Source organism: Aegilops tauschii, chromosome 3, assembly GCF_002575655.3.
Source record: "Aegilops tauschii subsp. strangulata cultivar AL8/78 chromosome 3, Aet v6.0, whole genome shotgun sequence".
NCBI lineage: Eukaryota > Viridiplantae > Streptophyta > Magnoliopsida > Poales > Poaceae > Aegilops > Aegilops tauschii.
In genome coordinates this window covers 4894580-4909100 of record NC_053037.3, presented here as the reverse complement: position 1 = coordinate 4909100, position 14521 = coordinate 4894580, and the positions used below count along the sequence as shown (strand labels likewise).

The 14521-nt window shown below is 45.5% G+C and overlaps 2 protein-coding genes and 1 pseudogene across 2 annotated transcripts; all 3 read left to right on the top strand.

The window, feature by feature from the left end:
* The first annotated feature begins 95 nt into the window (after positions 1–95).
* On the top strand, positions 96–1559 carry LOC123497776 (germin-like protein 8-8). The gene is made up of 2 exons (XM_045234515.2): positions 96–782; positions 905–1559. Exons 1-2 carry the CDS (start codon positions 665–667, stop codon positions 1465–1467), a joined length of 681 nt encoding a protein of 226 aa, XP_045090450.1. The 5' UTR covers positions 96–664; the 3' UTR covers positions 1468–1559.
* Positions 1560–1582: 23 nt separating this feature from the next.
* On the top strand, positions 1583–2732 carry LOC123497501 (germin-like protein 8-11). Its single transcript, XM_073511422.1, has 2 exons — positions 1583–1591; positions 2106–2732. Exons 1-2 carry the CDS (start codon positions 1583–1585, stop codon positions 2730–2732), a joined length of 636 nt encoding a protein of 211 aa, XP_073367523.1.
* Positions 2733–3446: 714 nt separating this feature from the next.
* Positions 3447–3998, top strand: LOC109768601 (germin-like protein 8-11; annotated as a pseudogene).
* Positions 3999–14521: the final 10523 nt, after the last annotated feature.

The window sequence follows — 14521 nt, the reverse complement described above, 5'->3', positions numbered from 1 at the left end:
TATATTTATAGCAGCAGAAAGAGAAGGTGATTCTGTGAAACAGTCAACGCAAAGCATATGTATGCTTGGCCAGATAGAAATGGCCATTAGTTATTTAATCGGCACACGCGGACTAAATGTATGCCATGAATCAATCAACTTTTAGGAAGTTTCCTCGTATGGTGTATACTATAGCTAAGAAAACTAACCTGACGTGGTCATAAAAAAATGTTGGTCTGAGGTGATAAATCATGATGGATGGATTACACGTCTTTGAAAGGGTATGTCACTGTCATGCATGACGTAGGATGTAGCTAGCTAATTGATGAGCATTTCTTCCCGTTGAATTTATGGCGTAATGTAGCCTTACCTGGTCGCCTCCTTGTTGCCTGTTGCTATCGACAGTTAATTACCTGTACACACAAGCTTGCATTAGCACACAGGAGAACCGGCCAGCCAGAGTAACCGCGTTTTCAGAAATATTAATTTTAGAACACATGGGCTGCTCTGCAAGAGAGAGGCCATGTCAATCGTCAACTGTGTCAACTGCAGGCGAGCTATATATATCCATGCCTACTTCCTACATGGCCAAAGAACCAGCTACCACTCCATAGATACTAATCAAACACACAAAGCTAGCTAAGAGATTGACGCTTAGACAGCATCGATTTCTCCGGCAGAAAAAATGGCCTCCTCCAGCTTCCTTCTCTTCACTGCTATTCTTGCATTGGTCTCATGGCAGGCTTTAGCTTCTGATCCTGGTCCTCTCCAAGACTTTTGTGTCGCGGACAATAGCTCGCGTGGTATTTACCAACTTCATTCTTTCATCACTGCATATTTGAATTCTTGGATATGTCGACCATATCAATATATTTGTAATCACCTTTTCCTTGTCTATGTATTCATCTTATTTCTCTTCATGCAGTACTTGTTAATGGATTCGTCTGTAAGGACCCAAAAGCCGTGACGGCGGAGGACTTCTTCCTGGCGGCCAAGCTCGACATGCCGAGAGACACAAAGATGAGCAAGGTTGGGTCCAACGTGACCTTGGTTAACGTCATGAAGATTGCTGGCCTCAACACGCTTGGCATCTCCCTCGCACGCATCGACTACGCGCCCCTAGGCGAGAACCCTCCGCACACACACCCCCGTGCCACCGAGATCCTCACCGTGCTTGAGGGTACACTCTATGTCGGCTTCGTCACGTCCAACCCGGAAAACAAGCTCTTCTCCAAGGAGCTAAGGAAGGGTGATGTGTTTGTTTTCCCACAAGGACTCATCCACTTCCAGTTTAACCCCAACCCCTACAAGCCGGCGGTCGCAATTGCCGCACTTAGCAGCCAGAACCCGGGGGCAATTACCATTGCTAACGCTGTATTTGGATCAAATCCTATGATCTCGGATGATATTCTCGCCAAGGCCTTTCAGGTGGAGAAGAAGACCGTGGACTGGCTTCAAGCTCAGTTCTGGGCCGACAACCACAATTAATTTTTGTTTCTATGGTTGCGAGGGTTCGACCACAAAATTGTATTCTTTGTGATTGTAATTATTTATTGTATTTGGTCATGTTATTAACACATGTAACGGTTTGTTTGATTCGCACATGAATAAAGTACTAATCTTATTTCCCTTGCTGTACACACCAAGTGCTTATGATTTTAGAATCCTCAAGATAGAATACAAGCTCTAATTTGTTCGGATTGCCGAGTGCCAGATGTCTCGCGCCCCTAGCTTAGTATAGGCCAATACTAGCCGGGAAGGATCCTTGCTAACAAAACATATGTGGGGTGCTTAGCTAAATTAGATTTTAGAGGGCGCCAAAGGTTCTCGCTTTTGTAGCTTGCCATGATAATGTAATATCCTCATTGTGTGTAAGATCATATGACCTATCGCATGTGATTATGCTCAATGATTATACTCTGATTGCATATACAATTCTTCTCTCTATTTGTAGTGTCTTAATTGTATGATAAATTTATAGATGCATATTGTATATCTGTGCTATAGTCTAATGTTTGACTGGTTATGAAGAGAGGACAATAGATGGAATTTTATGCTATATATGAAGTTTCTATTGGAGGTTTATTCTTTCATCATTGCATATTTGAGTTCTTGGATATGTCGAGCATATCAATATATTTGTAATCACGTTTTCCTTGTCTGTGTATTCATCTTATTTCTCTTCATGCAAAACTTGTAACGGTTTCGTCTGTAAGGACCCAAAAGCCGTGATGGCGGAGGACTTCTTCCTCGCGGCCAAACTCGACATGCCAAGAGACACAAAGATAAGCAAGGTTGGGTCGAACGTGACATTGATTAACGTCATGAAGATTGCTGGCCCCAACATGCTTGGCATCTCCCTCACACGCATCGACTACGCACCCCTAGGCGAGAACCCTCCGCACAGACACCCCCGTGCCACTGAGATCCTCACCGTACTTGAGGGTACGCTCTACGTCGGCTTTGTCACGTCCAACCCGGAAAACAAGCTCTTCTCCAAGGAGCTCAGGAAGGGTGATGTGTTTGTTTTCCCACAAGGACTCATCCACTTCCAGTTTAACCCCAACCCCTACAAGCCGGCGGTCGCAATTGCCGCACTTAGCAGCCAGAACCCAGGGGCAATTACCATTGCTAACGCTGTATTTGGATCAAATCCTATGATCTCGGATGATATTCTCGCCAAGGCCTTTCAGGTGGAGAAGAAGACCGTGGACTGGCTCCAAGCTCAGTTCTGGGCCGACAACCACAATTAATTTTTGTTTCTATGGTTGCGAGGGTTCGACCACAAAATTGTATTCTTTGTGATTGTAATTATTTATTGTATTTGGTCATGTTATTAACACATGTAACGGTTTGTTTGATTAACCCATGAATAAAGTACTAATCTTATTTCCCTTGCTGTACACACCAAGTGCTTATGATTTTAGAATCCTCAAGATAGAATACAAGCTCTAATTTGTTCGGATTGCCGAGTGCCAGATGTTTCGCGCCCCTCGCTTAGTATAGGCCAATACTAGCCGGGAAGGATCCTTGCTAACAAAACATATGTGGGGTGCTTAGCTAAATTAGGTTTTAGAGGGCGCCAAAGGTTCTCGCTTTTGTAGCTTGCCATGATAATGTAATATCCTCATTGTGTGTAAGATCATATGACCTATCGCATGTGATTATGCTCAATGATTATACTCTGATTGCATATACAATTCTTCTCTCTATTTGTAGTGTCTTAATTGTATGATAAATTTATAGATGCATATTGTATATCTGTGCTATAGTCTAATGTTTGACTGGTTATGAAGAGAGGACAATAGATGGAATTGTATGCTATATATGAAGTTTGTATTGGAGGTTTATTCTTTCATCATTGCATATTTGAGTTCTTGGATATGTCGAGCATATCAATATATTTGTAATCACGTTTTCCTTGTCTATGTATTCATCTTATTTCTCTTCATGCAAAACTTGTTAACGGTTTCGTCTGTAAGGACCCAAAAGCCGTGATGGCGGACCACTTCTTCCTCGCGGCCAAACTCGACATGCCAAGAGACACAAAGATAAGCAAGGTTGGGTCGAACGTGACATTGATTAACGTCATGAAGATTGCTGGTCCCAACATGCTTGGCATCTCCCTCACACGCATCGACTACGCACCCCTAGGCGAGAACCCTCCGCACAGACACCCCTGTGCCACTGAGATCCTCACCGTACTTGAGGGTACGCTCTACGTCGGCTTCGTCACATCCAACCCGGAAAACAAGCTCTTCTCCAAGGAGCTCAGGAAGGGTGATGTGTTTGTTTCCCCACAAGGACTCATCCACTTCCACTTTAACCCCAACCCCTACAAGCCAGCGGTCGCAATTGCCACACTTAGCAGCCAGAACCCGGGGGCAATTACCATTGCCAACACCGTATTTGGATCAAAGCCTATGATCTCGGATGATGTTCTCGCCAAGGCCTTTCAGGTGGAGTAGACGACTGTGGACTGGCTCCAAGCTCAGTTCTGGGCAGACAACCACAATTAATTTTGTGTTGCAATGGTCGCTAGGATTTGACAACAAAATTGTATTCTTTTGATTGTAATTGTTTGGTTCAAACATGAATAAAATAATATTCTATTTTTCATTGCTCTAAACAACAAGTGTCCATGATTCTAGAACCATCAAATGGTCAAGCACAAGCTCTAATTTCTTTGGAATCGGGAGTGTTGGATGTCTCGCGCCCCTAGCTTAGTACATGCAGATACTAGTTAGGAAGGACTGCTGCTAAAGAAACTTATGTATGGTGCTTAGCTAAATTAGGTTTGAGAGGGGCTAATGGTTCTATGTTGTGTAGCTTGCCGTGAAAAATTTAAGATCAAGAGTTATCGTATGTGGTTATGATCAGTAATTATATTTCGATTATCACTAGTGCAGAACCGGGCTTTAGCGCCGGTTCGTAAGGGCCTTTAGTGCCGGTTCTGCAACCGGCACTAAAGAGTGGAGACTAAAGGCCCCCCCCTTTACTACCGGTTCGGCACGAACCGGCGCTAAAGTGCCACCACGTGGCACGAGCCAGGCCCGGGTGCTGGTAGACCATTAGTACCGGTTCATAGCACCAACCAGTACTAAATGTTTGGGGGGGGGGGGTTGGTTTTAATTTTTATTTTTCCATTAATTTTGTGTTTTCCATTTAATTCTTTTTTTGCTGGTATTTTACGATACTACATATTGTACACGTTATGCATATATATAAATAGATTTTCTCGTACAACCGATCATATATATATATAATTGAATGTCTCACAACCATCATTAATTATTCACACATACACATGTATATATATACAATTTCTCCTACATGTTGCCTTGGTGCCTTCAGAGCACGATGACAAGTGGTTCATGGGGGCGGTAGCGGGTAATAGTATTCTCCTTTGGGATCTATGACCTGGTCGAGCAAAAATCCCGCTATTTCCTCTTGAAGTGCTCATATGCGCTCCTCTGGTAGGAGCTGGTCCCGCACCTCTTTGAACTGTTAAGAAGGAGATCAATATGCATGGGTATTAGTTGTGTGACTAAATATCGATAATTATGTAAGATTTGCGAATAGTGTTCTGGCAAACGTACCCAGTCCTGTCTATCAGATCTGCTCCTTTCGGACGCCATCATGCAAATGTTCTCGCAAACGTAGTATGCACACACTTCAGTCCCGGGCGCACAGAAAAGAATACCACAGAAAAGAATATATAGTGAGGATATATAATTACAGGTCATTAATGATCAATCAATGAGCACTAGAGCTAGCTTGAGACTTAAATTACAGAAAGAAATCACTTACAGACAATAACAACTGACGATAGATTTGTCGAGTGCATCTTGATTGAATAACTGAAATAGTTCTGAATACTCAACGGTCAGAGCTTTCTTATTGAAGTAATGATCTTCCTCAACTTGCACCATGAGGGACTCTGATTGGAAATCTTGGTAATTTTCATGTACCAATCATGCAATTCATACATTCTCGTTGGGAGGTTCTTGACCTCCTCAGGCTCGACCAAAGGTTGGCCCCGGACATATTTCTGTTTTATTTCCTCCTCTCTAAGAGGAGACATGGGCTCGATATCGAGGAGTTGTCCAACAGTGATCTTGAGCATTTCAGCCTGCATTATATGCTCCTCGGTTATTACCACATCGCCCAGCTCGGGAACGTAAATGGTTTGCCCACAATAATATTGGGCGCGCGTACTCTCATGTGTTGTTGGCACAACAAGCGGGGGGGGGGGGGGGGGGGGGTCGATTGCGCCGCCTGTTCTCCCAGCTGGGGAATGGTTTTCCCGCATTTTTTGACAGCTGCTTGTTGGCTCGAGCTCGAGCTCGCTTCTTTCTGTAGTCGTGCTCGATGTGCCTTCCTGATTTGGCGCTCATAGTCTGAGTCAACAAGCTTGGGAGCTAGTGGTCTAGCCATACGAATGAACTGGTCAATCTTTTCCTCAGGAACTTTCTCCCTCGGCGGCGTTGCCGGTTTCGGTCCAAAATGAGCGTCCACTTTGGCCCGCACTATTGCATCATTTTGCTCCTCGGTCATGTCGTAAGGCCTCTGAGGAAGAGGAGCGAGGCTGCTTGGACCATATTTATATCGCTTGTCTCCGCCTGTACTTCCTGTACTACCTCGACTCGTACCTCTACGCACCATAGCTGTGGCGTGTCTCTTCTGCGATTGCTTAGGCGGCGGAGACGGCTGACGTGGCTTAGTTGGAGCAGGAGGAGTGGCCTAACGCTGTACCGGACTTGAAGTAGGAGGTGTGGCCTGACACGGTGTCGAACTTGAAGCAGGAGGTGTGGCCTGACGCTGTGCCGGACTTGAAGCAGGAGGTGTGGCCTGACACGTGTCGGACTTGAAACAGGAAGAGTGGCCTGACGCTGTGCCGGACATGAAGTAGGAGTCTGCTCACGCGTTCGTGGACTTGGAGGAGTGGGAGTCTACTGACACGGTGGCATACTTCGAGGAGGAGTCGGCAGACGCGGTGTCGGTGGACTTCGAAAGATGATGCAATCCTTTCTCCATAGGATGATACGATGTATGGCCTCTCCCAGTGTGTGCTCGTCGTCACCTCCAGGAATGTCAAGCTCTAGCCCCGAATATGGGTCCACCACCTCATCAACCAAGACACGAGCATAGCCCGCTGGAATCGGAGCGCAATGGAAGGTTGCTTTGGGGGTAATTGTAAAAGCAACGGCGTCCGCCACCTTCATGGATATGTTCTTCATTTTGAAGTGTAGCTCACAGTTAGTGTTCTCTATGATGTCATCCACAGGGTATGTATCCAGCAGTGCGTCGTCCGGGGCGGAACCAACGCTGCTTCTCGGCATGGATGGGACGGTGCTATCCAATGCTGGATGATCATCTGCTTGCTGCTGCCGCTGCTGAGACCCCCTTTCCTGGCTAACTGAGTCGATCTGCTGCTGCTGCTGAGTGCCAAGTCCGTGTTCCTTGCTTCTAGGCCTTGAAGGCGTTCCGCGTCCTGCTTCCTCTGCTCCTCCTCCAGCTTCCTCTTCTTCTCCTCCTCCATCTTCTTTCTTGCACGGGTCCTGTAGTCGTCGTTCCATTCCGAAAAGCCCTCATACCAGGGAATAACGCCCTTGCCGCGTGTTCTTCCCGGGTGTTCAAGATTTCCCAGGGCGCGCGTAAGCCCGCCGTTCTCTCTGTTGGGCGTGAACACCCCCTTTCGAGCATCTTCTATTGCGTCAAGTAACTTTTGTTCTGCTCCTTTTAGACTTGCCTTCTTCTAAACCAGGCCTGTCTTCGGGTCCAACGCCCCCCCATGCGCATAGAACCAAGTTCTGCACCTGGGGGGCCAGCTTCTAGTAACTGGAGTGACCCCTGCATCCTCCATCTCTTGCTCAGACTTATCCCACTTAGGCATTGCCACCGCGTAGCCACCTGGACCCAGCCTATGGAACTGCGTCTTTTTTGCGGCATTGGCCTTGTTTTTTCTCTACCGTTCCTTAGATAATTCTGATTCCTTGAATTTCACGAAAGCGGGCCAGTGTTCTCTTTGCTTCTCCAGTGTTCCCTTGAATTCTGGAGTCTTCCTTTCTGCAGCGAGGTAGTTGGCCCATACAGTTTTCTTGTGGGTGTTGAATGCAATTGCCATCTTCTTAAGAGCAGCGTCCTTGACTTTCTGCACATCTGCATCAGTGAAATAATCTGGTAGGATGAAATGTTCCATCAGAGATTCCCAAAGCTTTTGTTTTGCTCTGTCGTCGACCCAAGTAACATCTGGGCGTTTAGTTTTTGGCTCTTTCCATTCTTGAATGGAGATCGGGAGTTGGTCCTTCACAAGAACTCCGCACTGACGAATGAACTTGTTCGCAATGTTCTTAGGCGTGAGGGGATCGCCACTAGCTTTGATGGAATCGATGTTGTACTTTACACCCTCCTTCAACTTTTTGCCCGGGCCGCGCTTTGTCCTGCTGTCTGTAGAAGCAGATTTGCTCGATCCGGAGGGCTGAAAGAAGAAAGATCGATCCGCTAATATGTCTTCAAATAAAAAAACATGTGATGATCACTAGATGCCTGCTTATATAAATATACCTCGCCGGTAGTCTTTGTTATTTCAAGATCAACATTGTATTCGTCATCATAATCATTGTCTGCGTCGTCATAATCATAATCATAGTTCATGACTTCATCAGCTCGGTCGTCGAGATCGAATATCTTATCATCACCCTCCCCGGTATTGTTCAGATATTGGGAGCCGTCATTTGCTGCATTCAGATCATCTGGCCTATTAGGGCTGCGTATGATCTTGAACAGGGCCTCTTCTCCCTCTCTGCCAGTATTGTCCGCCATAGTTTTTATTTAACTAATACAGAAGAAATATAAAACAATTTAGTATTCAAATTACAATGCATGGATGCAATCAATAAGGAAAAACTGAATCATATAGTACATAATATGCATCGTCTCGAATAATATATAATCTCGAATACATCATCTCGAATAATATATAATCTCGAATACATCACTGGCTAGGTAGCTAATAAAGATCGAATACTATAGAAGAATCTAGGCCACTTGCGGTTCTTGGGGCGCGGGCGGTGGACACCCAAAGACAAGGAACCATCACAGGATCATATCTCCGGTCATCTGCCCAAAGAACCTGCCAGGTATTGGAGAACCTGACGTCCATAGCAGCCATGTAGCGATGGACGTGCTTGTCCTCCTCCCTGACATGACGACGCACCACCTTCGGCGGGGCCGGCTCCCTCTGCACCGAATGTGGCCCACGCGAACGCCACCAAAGCAGATTAGGGTCGACGACGGGACCCGAGGCCGGGTTCCTCACCAAGCGGCGCGCCCCTCCAGGTAGCACCTCCCAGTGCCAGCCCAGCGGAGCCTAATCCCGGACATGGGTTAGCTGGACGTCGTCACGAACGGGTCGACGGCGAGGATGCAGGCCGGGCATCGTCGAGAACAAATACTATATGCCCGCAAAAAGTAACATTTTTTAAATGATTGGATTGCGATAACTAAAATTCTATATGCAAATTCTAACAATTTGACATTAATCTAATTCATCTAACTAAAACTAATTCTAAAATTTCTAACATTTCTATATATATAACTAACATTTCTATAACATTTCTAATATTTCTATAACTAAAAAACAGAAAAATTGCTAACATTTCTATAAATATTTCTATAACTTAAAAACAGAAAAATTTATAACATTTCTATATAACTAACATTTCTATAACATTTCTAATATTTCTATAACTCAAAAAAGAAAAATTTCTAACATTTCTATATATATTTCTATAACTAAAAACAGAAAAATTTCTATAACTAAAACCTAAAAAACAATGTGTGTGTGTGTGGACATGGCGGCCGGGGCAGGAGCTCACTGGCGAGGCGAGGCGACGGGGGGCGGCGACGGGGACGGCGACGGGCGGCGACGACGGGGATGGGGACGGGGCGGTGACGACGGGGACGGGGACGGGCCGGGCGGGGACGACGGGACAACGGGGCGGGGCGCGGCGACGATGGGGACGGGGCGGCGACGGGGACGGCCGGGGCGGCGACGACGGGGACGGGGCGGCGACGGGGGCGTCGACGGCGGGCGGCGGGCGACGGGGCAGAGGAGAAGAAGCAGATGAGAAACTGAATTTTTTGAAGTGTTTTCTTATATATGATGGGCCTTTAGTACCGGTTGGAGTGACCAACCGGTACTAAAGGTCAATTTTGGCCAGGCCAAGCGGCGGGAAGCGCCCACCTTTAGTACCGGATGGTGGCTCCAACCGGTACTAAAGACCCACCCTTTAATACCGGTTTGAGCCACCACCCGGTACTAAAGGTGGTGCGCTGGCGCAGGTGCGGTGCGTCATGTTTAGTCCCACCTCGCTAGCCGAGGGGCGTCCGCACTGGTTTATAAGCCCCAGTGCGGTAGCTCTCTCGAGCTCCTCTCCAAAGCAGGCCTACTGGGCCTAAATGTTCTGTGCTGTCCTGTGGGCCTACTGGGCCTTTGCGGGCCTGCATCCTGGCCCAACAACATGTTGGGTTTCTAGTAGTATGCAGGCCGCTGTGCCGCAGTAGGCGGGCTTTTTTATTTTCTTATTTTTTTGCTTTATTTATTTTTGTTTTATTTATTTTTGAGTTGTTTTTTGTTGTATTTAGAGTTTCTTTGTGAATATTTTTGCTTTAGGTACAAAAAATTACAAACTTTCTATTAGTGCCGGTAGTTTACAAATTTGAATAGTTTACATTTTGAATTATTTGAAATTTGTGTGAATCACTAGTTTGTGAATAACTTAACTTTGAAAATAGATTTTTCAGTGATTCTTTTTTCAATTGTTTAATATTAGTGTGTTTTATCATTATATTCAATTTGGTAATGCTTAGGTTATTTAAGAAATGAAATGCCTTTGTAACGGATGAGTTTTCGTCCGAAACCCTGATACTTCGAAAGAGATTGTCCATTTTGTACACGAAGTGCATCCAGTTTTTGCGGTAACCCTCTCTACTTTTTTGCACATGCTATGTGGGTGAAATTATGATACCATGCCAACTTTCAACCTTTTCTGAGTTCATTTGAAATGCTTTTCAATTTCAGGGTCATTTAGCTGAAAAAAATCAGTAAATGCATGAAAGAATTTGTTTGCACATAAAATTTCTTCGTGTTTCAAATGCCAAAACACATAACTACCCTAACTATTACAGAGATTCCCTCATGGGTGTGAAACACAGAAGAAAGTGATGATAGTGAAGCCGATCACATCCCAGATCTTTGGGTGTGAAACTTTTTCTTCGCGTGTGTCCCTTTGCGCCGTAGCCATGGAAAATCTTCATCATTTAACTGGATGCTCGGGTCAATATTCACTGTGAATGGAGCAATTTCATCAAACTTTTCATAATCTTCTGACATGTCTGTCTTTTCATCCACTCCCACGATGTTTCTCTTCCCAGAAAGAACTATGTGGCACTTTGGCTCATCGTATGATGCATTCGCTTCCTTATCTTTTCTTTTTCTCGGCTTGGTAGACATGTCCTTCACATAGAAAACCTGTGCCACATCATTGGTTAGGACGAATGGTTCGTCTGCATACGCAAGATTGTTGAGATCCACTGTTGTCATTCCGTACTGCGGGTCTTCCGTTACCCCGCCTCGTGTCATATTGACCCATTTGCACCGAAACAAAGGGACCTTCAAACCACGTCCATAGTCAAGTTCCCATATGTCCTCTATGTGACCATAATATGTTTCCTTTCCCGTCTTGGTTGTTGCATCAAAGCGGACACCACTGTTTTGGTTGGTGCTCTTCTTATCTTGGGCGATCGTGTAAAATGTATTACCATTTATCTCGTACCCTTTGAAAGTCATTATATTCGAAGATGGTAACTGGGACAGCAAGTACAGGTCATCTTCAATAGAGGCGTCATGCATGGTACGTGTCTGCAACCAGCCGGCGAAACTCTTGGTTTGTTCACGTGTAATCCAGGCATCAGACCGCTCCGGGTGTTTGGAGCGTACTAAATTCTTGTGTTCGTCCATATACGGAGCCACCAAGGCGGAATTCTGTAGAACTGTGTAGTGTGCTTCGGTGAGAGAATGTCCATCCATACATATTTTTTGATTCCCTCCTAGCGTGCCTTTTCCATCCAGTCTGCCCTTATGCCGCGATTCAGGAACACCAATTGGCTTAAGGTCAGGAATAAAGTCAATACAAAACTCAATGACCTCCTCATTTTCATGGCCCTTGGAGATGCTTCCTTTTGGCCTAGCACGGTTATGAACATATTTCTTTAAGACTCCCATGAACCTCTCAAAGGGGAACATATTGTGTAGAAATACAGGACCCAAAACGTTAATCTCTTCGCATAGGTGAACTAGGACGTGCGTCATGATGTTGAAGAAGGATGGTGGGAACACCAACTCGAAACTAACAAGACATTGCACCAAATGATTCTCTAACCTTGGTATGATTTCTGGATCGATTACCTTCTGAAAGATTGCATTGAGGAATGCACATAGCTTCACAATGGCTAATCGAACGTTATCCGGTAGAAGCCCCCTCAATGCAACCGGAAGCAGTTGCGTCATAATCACGTGGCAGTCATGAGACTTTAGGTTCTGGAACTTTTTCTCTGCCATGTTTATTATTCCCTTTATATTCGACGAGAAGCCAGACGGTACCTTAATACTGAGCAGGCATTCAAAGAAGATTTCCTTCTCTTCTTTGGTAAGAGCGTAGCTGGCATGACCCTGATGTATGCCGTCTTTTCCATGCATACGCTGCTGGTCCTCCCGTGCCTCAGGTGTATCTTTTGTCTTCCCATACACGCCCAAGAAGCCAAGCAGGGTCACGCAAAGATTCTTCGTCACGTGCATCACGTCGATTACAGAGCGGACCTCTAGGTCTTTCCAATAGGGCAGGTCCCAAAATATAGATTTCTTCTTCCACATGGGTGCGCGTCCGTCAGCGTCATTCGGAACAGGTTGTCCGCCAGGACCCTTTCCAAAGACTACCTTCAAATCCTTGACCATATCATGTACATCAGCACCAGTACGGTGGCGAGGCTTCGTCCGGTGATCTGCCTCACCTTTGAAATGCTTGCCTTTCTTTCTTACGGGATGCCTGCTCGGAAGAAATCGACGATGTCCCAGGTACACATTCTTGCTACAATTGTCCAAATATATATTGTCGGTATCATCCAAACAGTGCGTGCATGCGCGGTATCCCTTGTTTGTCTGTCCTGAAAGGTTACTGAGAGCAGGCCAATCATTAATGGTCTTGAATAGCAAGGCCTTTAGGTCAAATTCTTCCCCCATGTGCTCATCCCACGCACGTACACATGTTCCATTCCACAGCTATAAGAGTTCTTCAACTAAACGCCTTAGGTACACATCAATGTCGTTGCCGGGTTGCTTAGGGCCTTGGATGAGCACTGACATCATAATGAACTTCCGCTTCATGCACAACCAAGGAGGAAGGTTATACAAACATAGAGTCACAGGCCAGGTGCTATGGTTGCTGCTCTGCTCCCCAAAAGGATTAATGCCATCTGCGCTTACACCAAACCATATGTTCCTTGCGTCATCTGCAAACTCCTTCCCGTACTTTCTCTCGATTTTTCTCCACTGCGACCCGTCAGCTGGTACTCTCAACTTTCCGTCTTTCTTACGGTCTTCTCTGTGCCATCGCATCGCCTTGGCATGCTCTTTGTTTTGGAACAAACGTTTCAACCGTGGTATTATAGGAGCATACCACATCACCTTGGCAGGAATCTTCTTCCTGGGGCGCTCGCCCTCGACATCACCAGGGTCATCGTGCCTGATCTTATAGCACAATGCACCGCATACCGGGCAAGCATTCAAATCCTCGTACTCACCGCGGTAGAGGATGCAGTCATTAGGGCATGCATGTATCTTCTGCACCTCTAACCCTAGAGGGCAGACAGCCTTCTTTGCTTCGTACGTACTCTCGGGCAATTCGTTGCCCTTTGGAAGCATATTCTTTATCATTACCAGCAACTTTCCAAATCCCTTATCGGATACACCATTCTCTGCCTTCCATTCCAGCAATTCCAGTGTGGTGCCCAACTTTTTCTTGTCAGCTTCGCAATTCGGGTACAACAATTTCTTGTGATCCTCTAACATGCGCTGCAACTTCTTCTTCTCCAAATCACATGTGCAGTTTCTCTTTGCATCGGCAATGGCCCGACCTAGATCATCAGCGGGCTCATCTGATGCCTCTTCTTCAGCTTCTTCCCGCATTGCCGGCTCAGCTTATTCCCCCATTGTTGTATCATCGTATTCAGGGAACCCATGGCCAGGATAGCTATCGTCGTCCTCTTCTTCTTCATTGTCTTCCATCATAACCCCTCTTTCTCCGTGCTTGGTCCAAACATTATAGTGGGGCATGAAACTGGACTTAAACAGGTGGACGTGAATGGTTCTTGACGTAGAGTAATTGTGATCATTCTTACAGACTATACATGGACAAGGCATAAAACCATCCGCCCGCTTGTTTGCCTCAGCCGCAAGCAGAAAAGTTTGCACGCCATTAATGAACTCGGGAGAGCATCGGTCATCGTACATCCATTGTCGGCTCATCTTCATTACACAACACCGAAAAGACCAAATTAATACAAGTTCATACATAAAGTTCATACAAGACTTAAATGCAACAAACAAATAACTCTCTAACTAAAGAATTTAAATGCAACAACAAATGCGATCAAGATCGCAACTAAGGTAACAATTGATCCAACAGCATAATGATACCAAGCCTCACTATCAATGGCATATTTTCTAATCTTTCTAATCTTCAAGCGCATTTTCTCCATCTTGATCTTGTGATCATTGACGACATCGGCAACATGCAACTCCAGTTCCATCTTCTCCCCCTCAATTCTTTTCAATTTTTCTTTCAAATACTCGTTTTCTCTTTCAACTAAATTTAACCTCTCGACAATAGGGTCGGTTGGAATTTCCGGTTCACAAACCTCCTAGACAAAAATATCTATGTCAACTTGATGGGCATAATTTGTCATAAACACGAAATGCAAC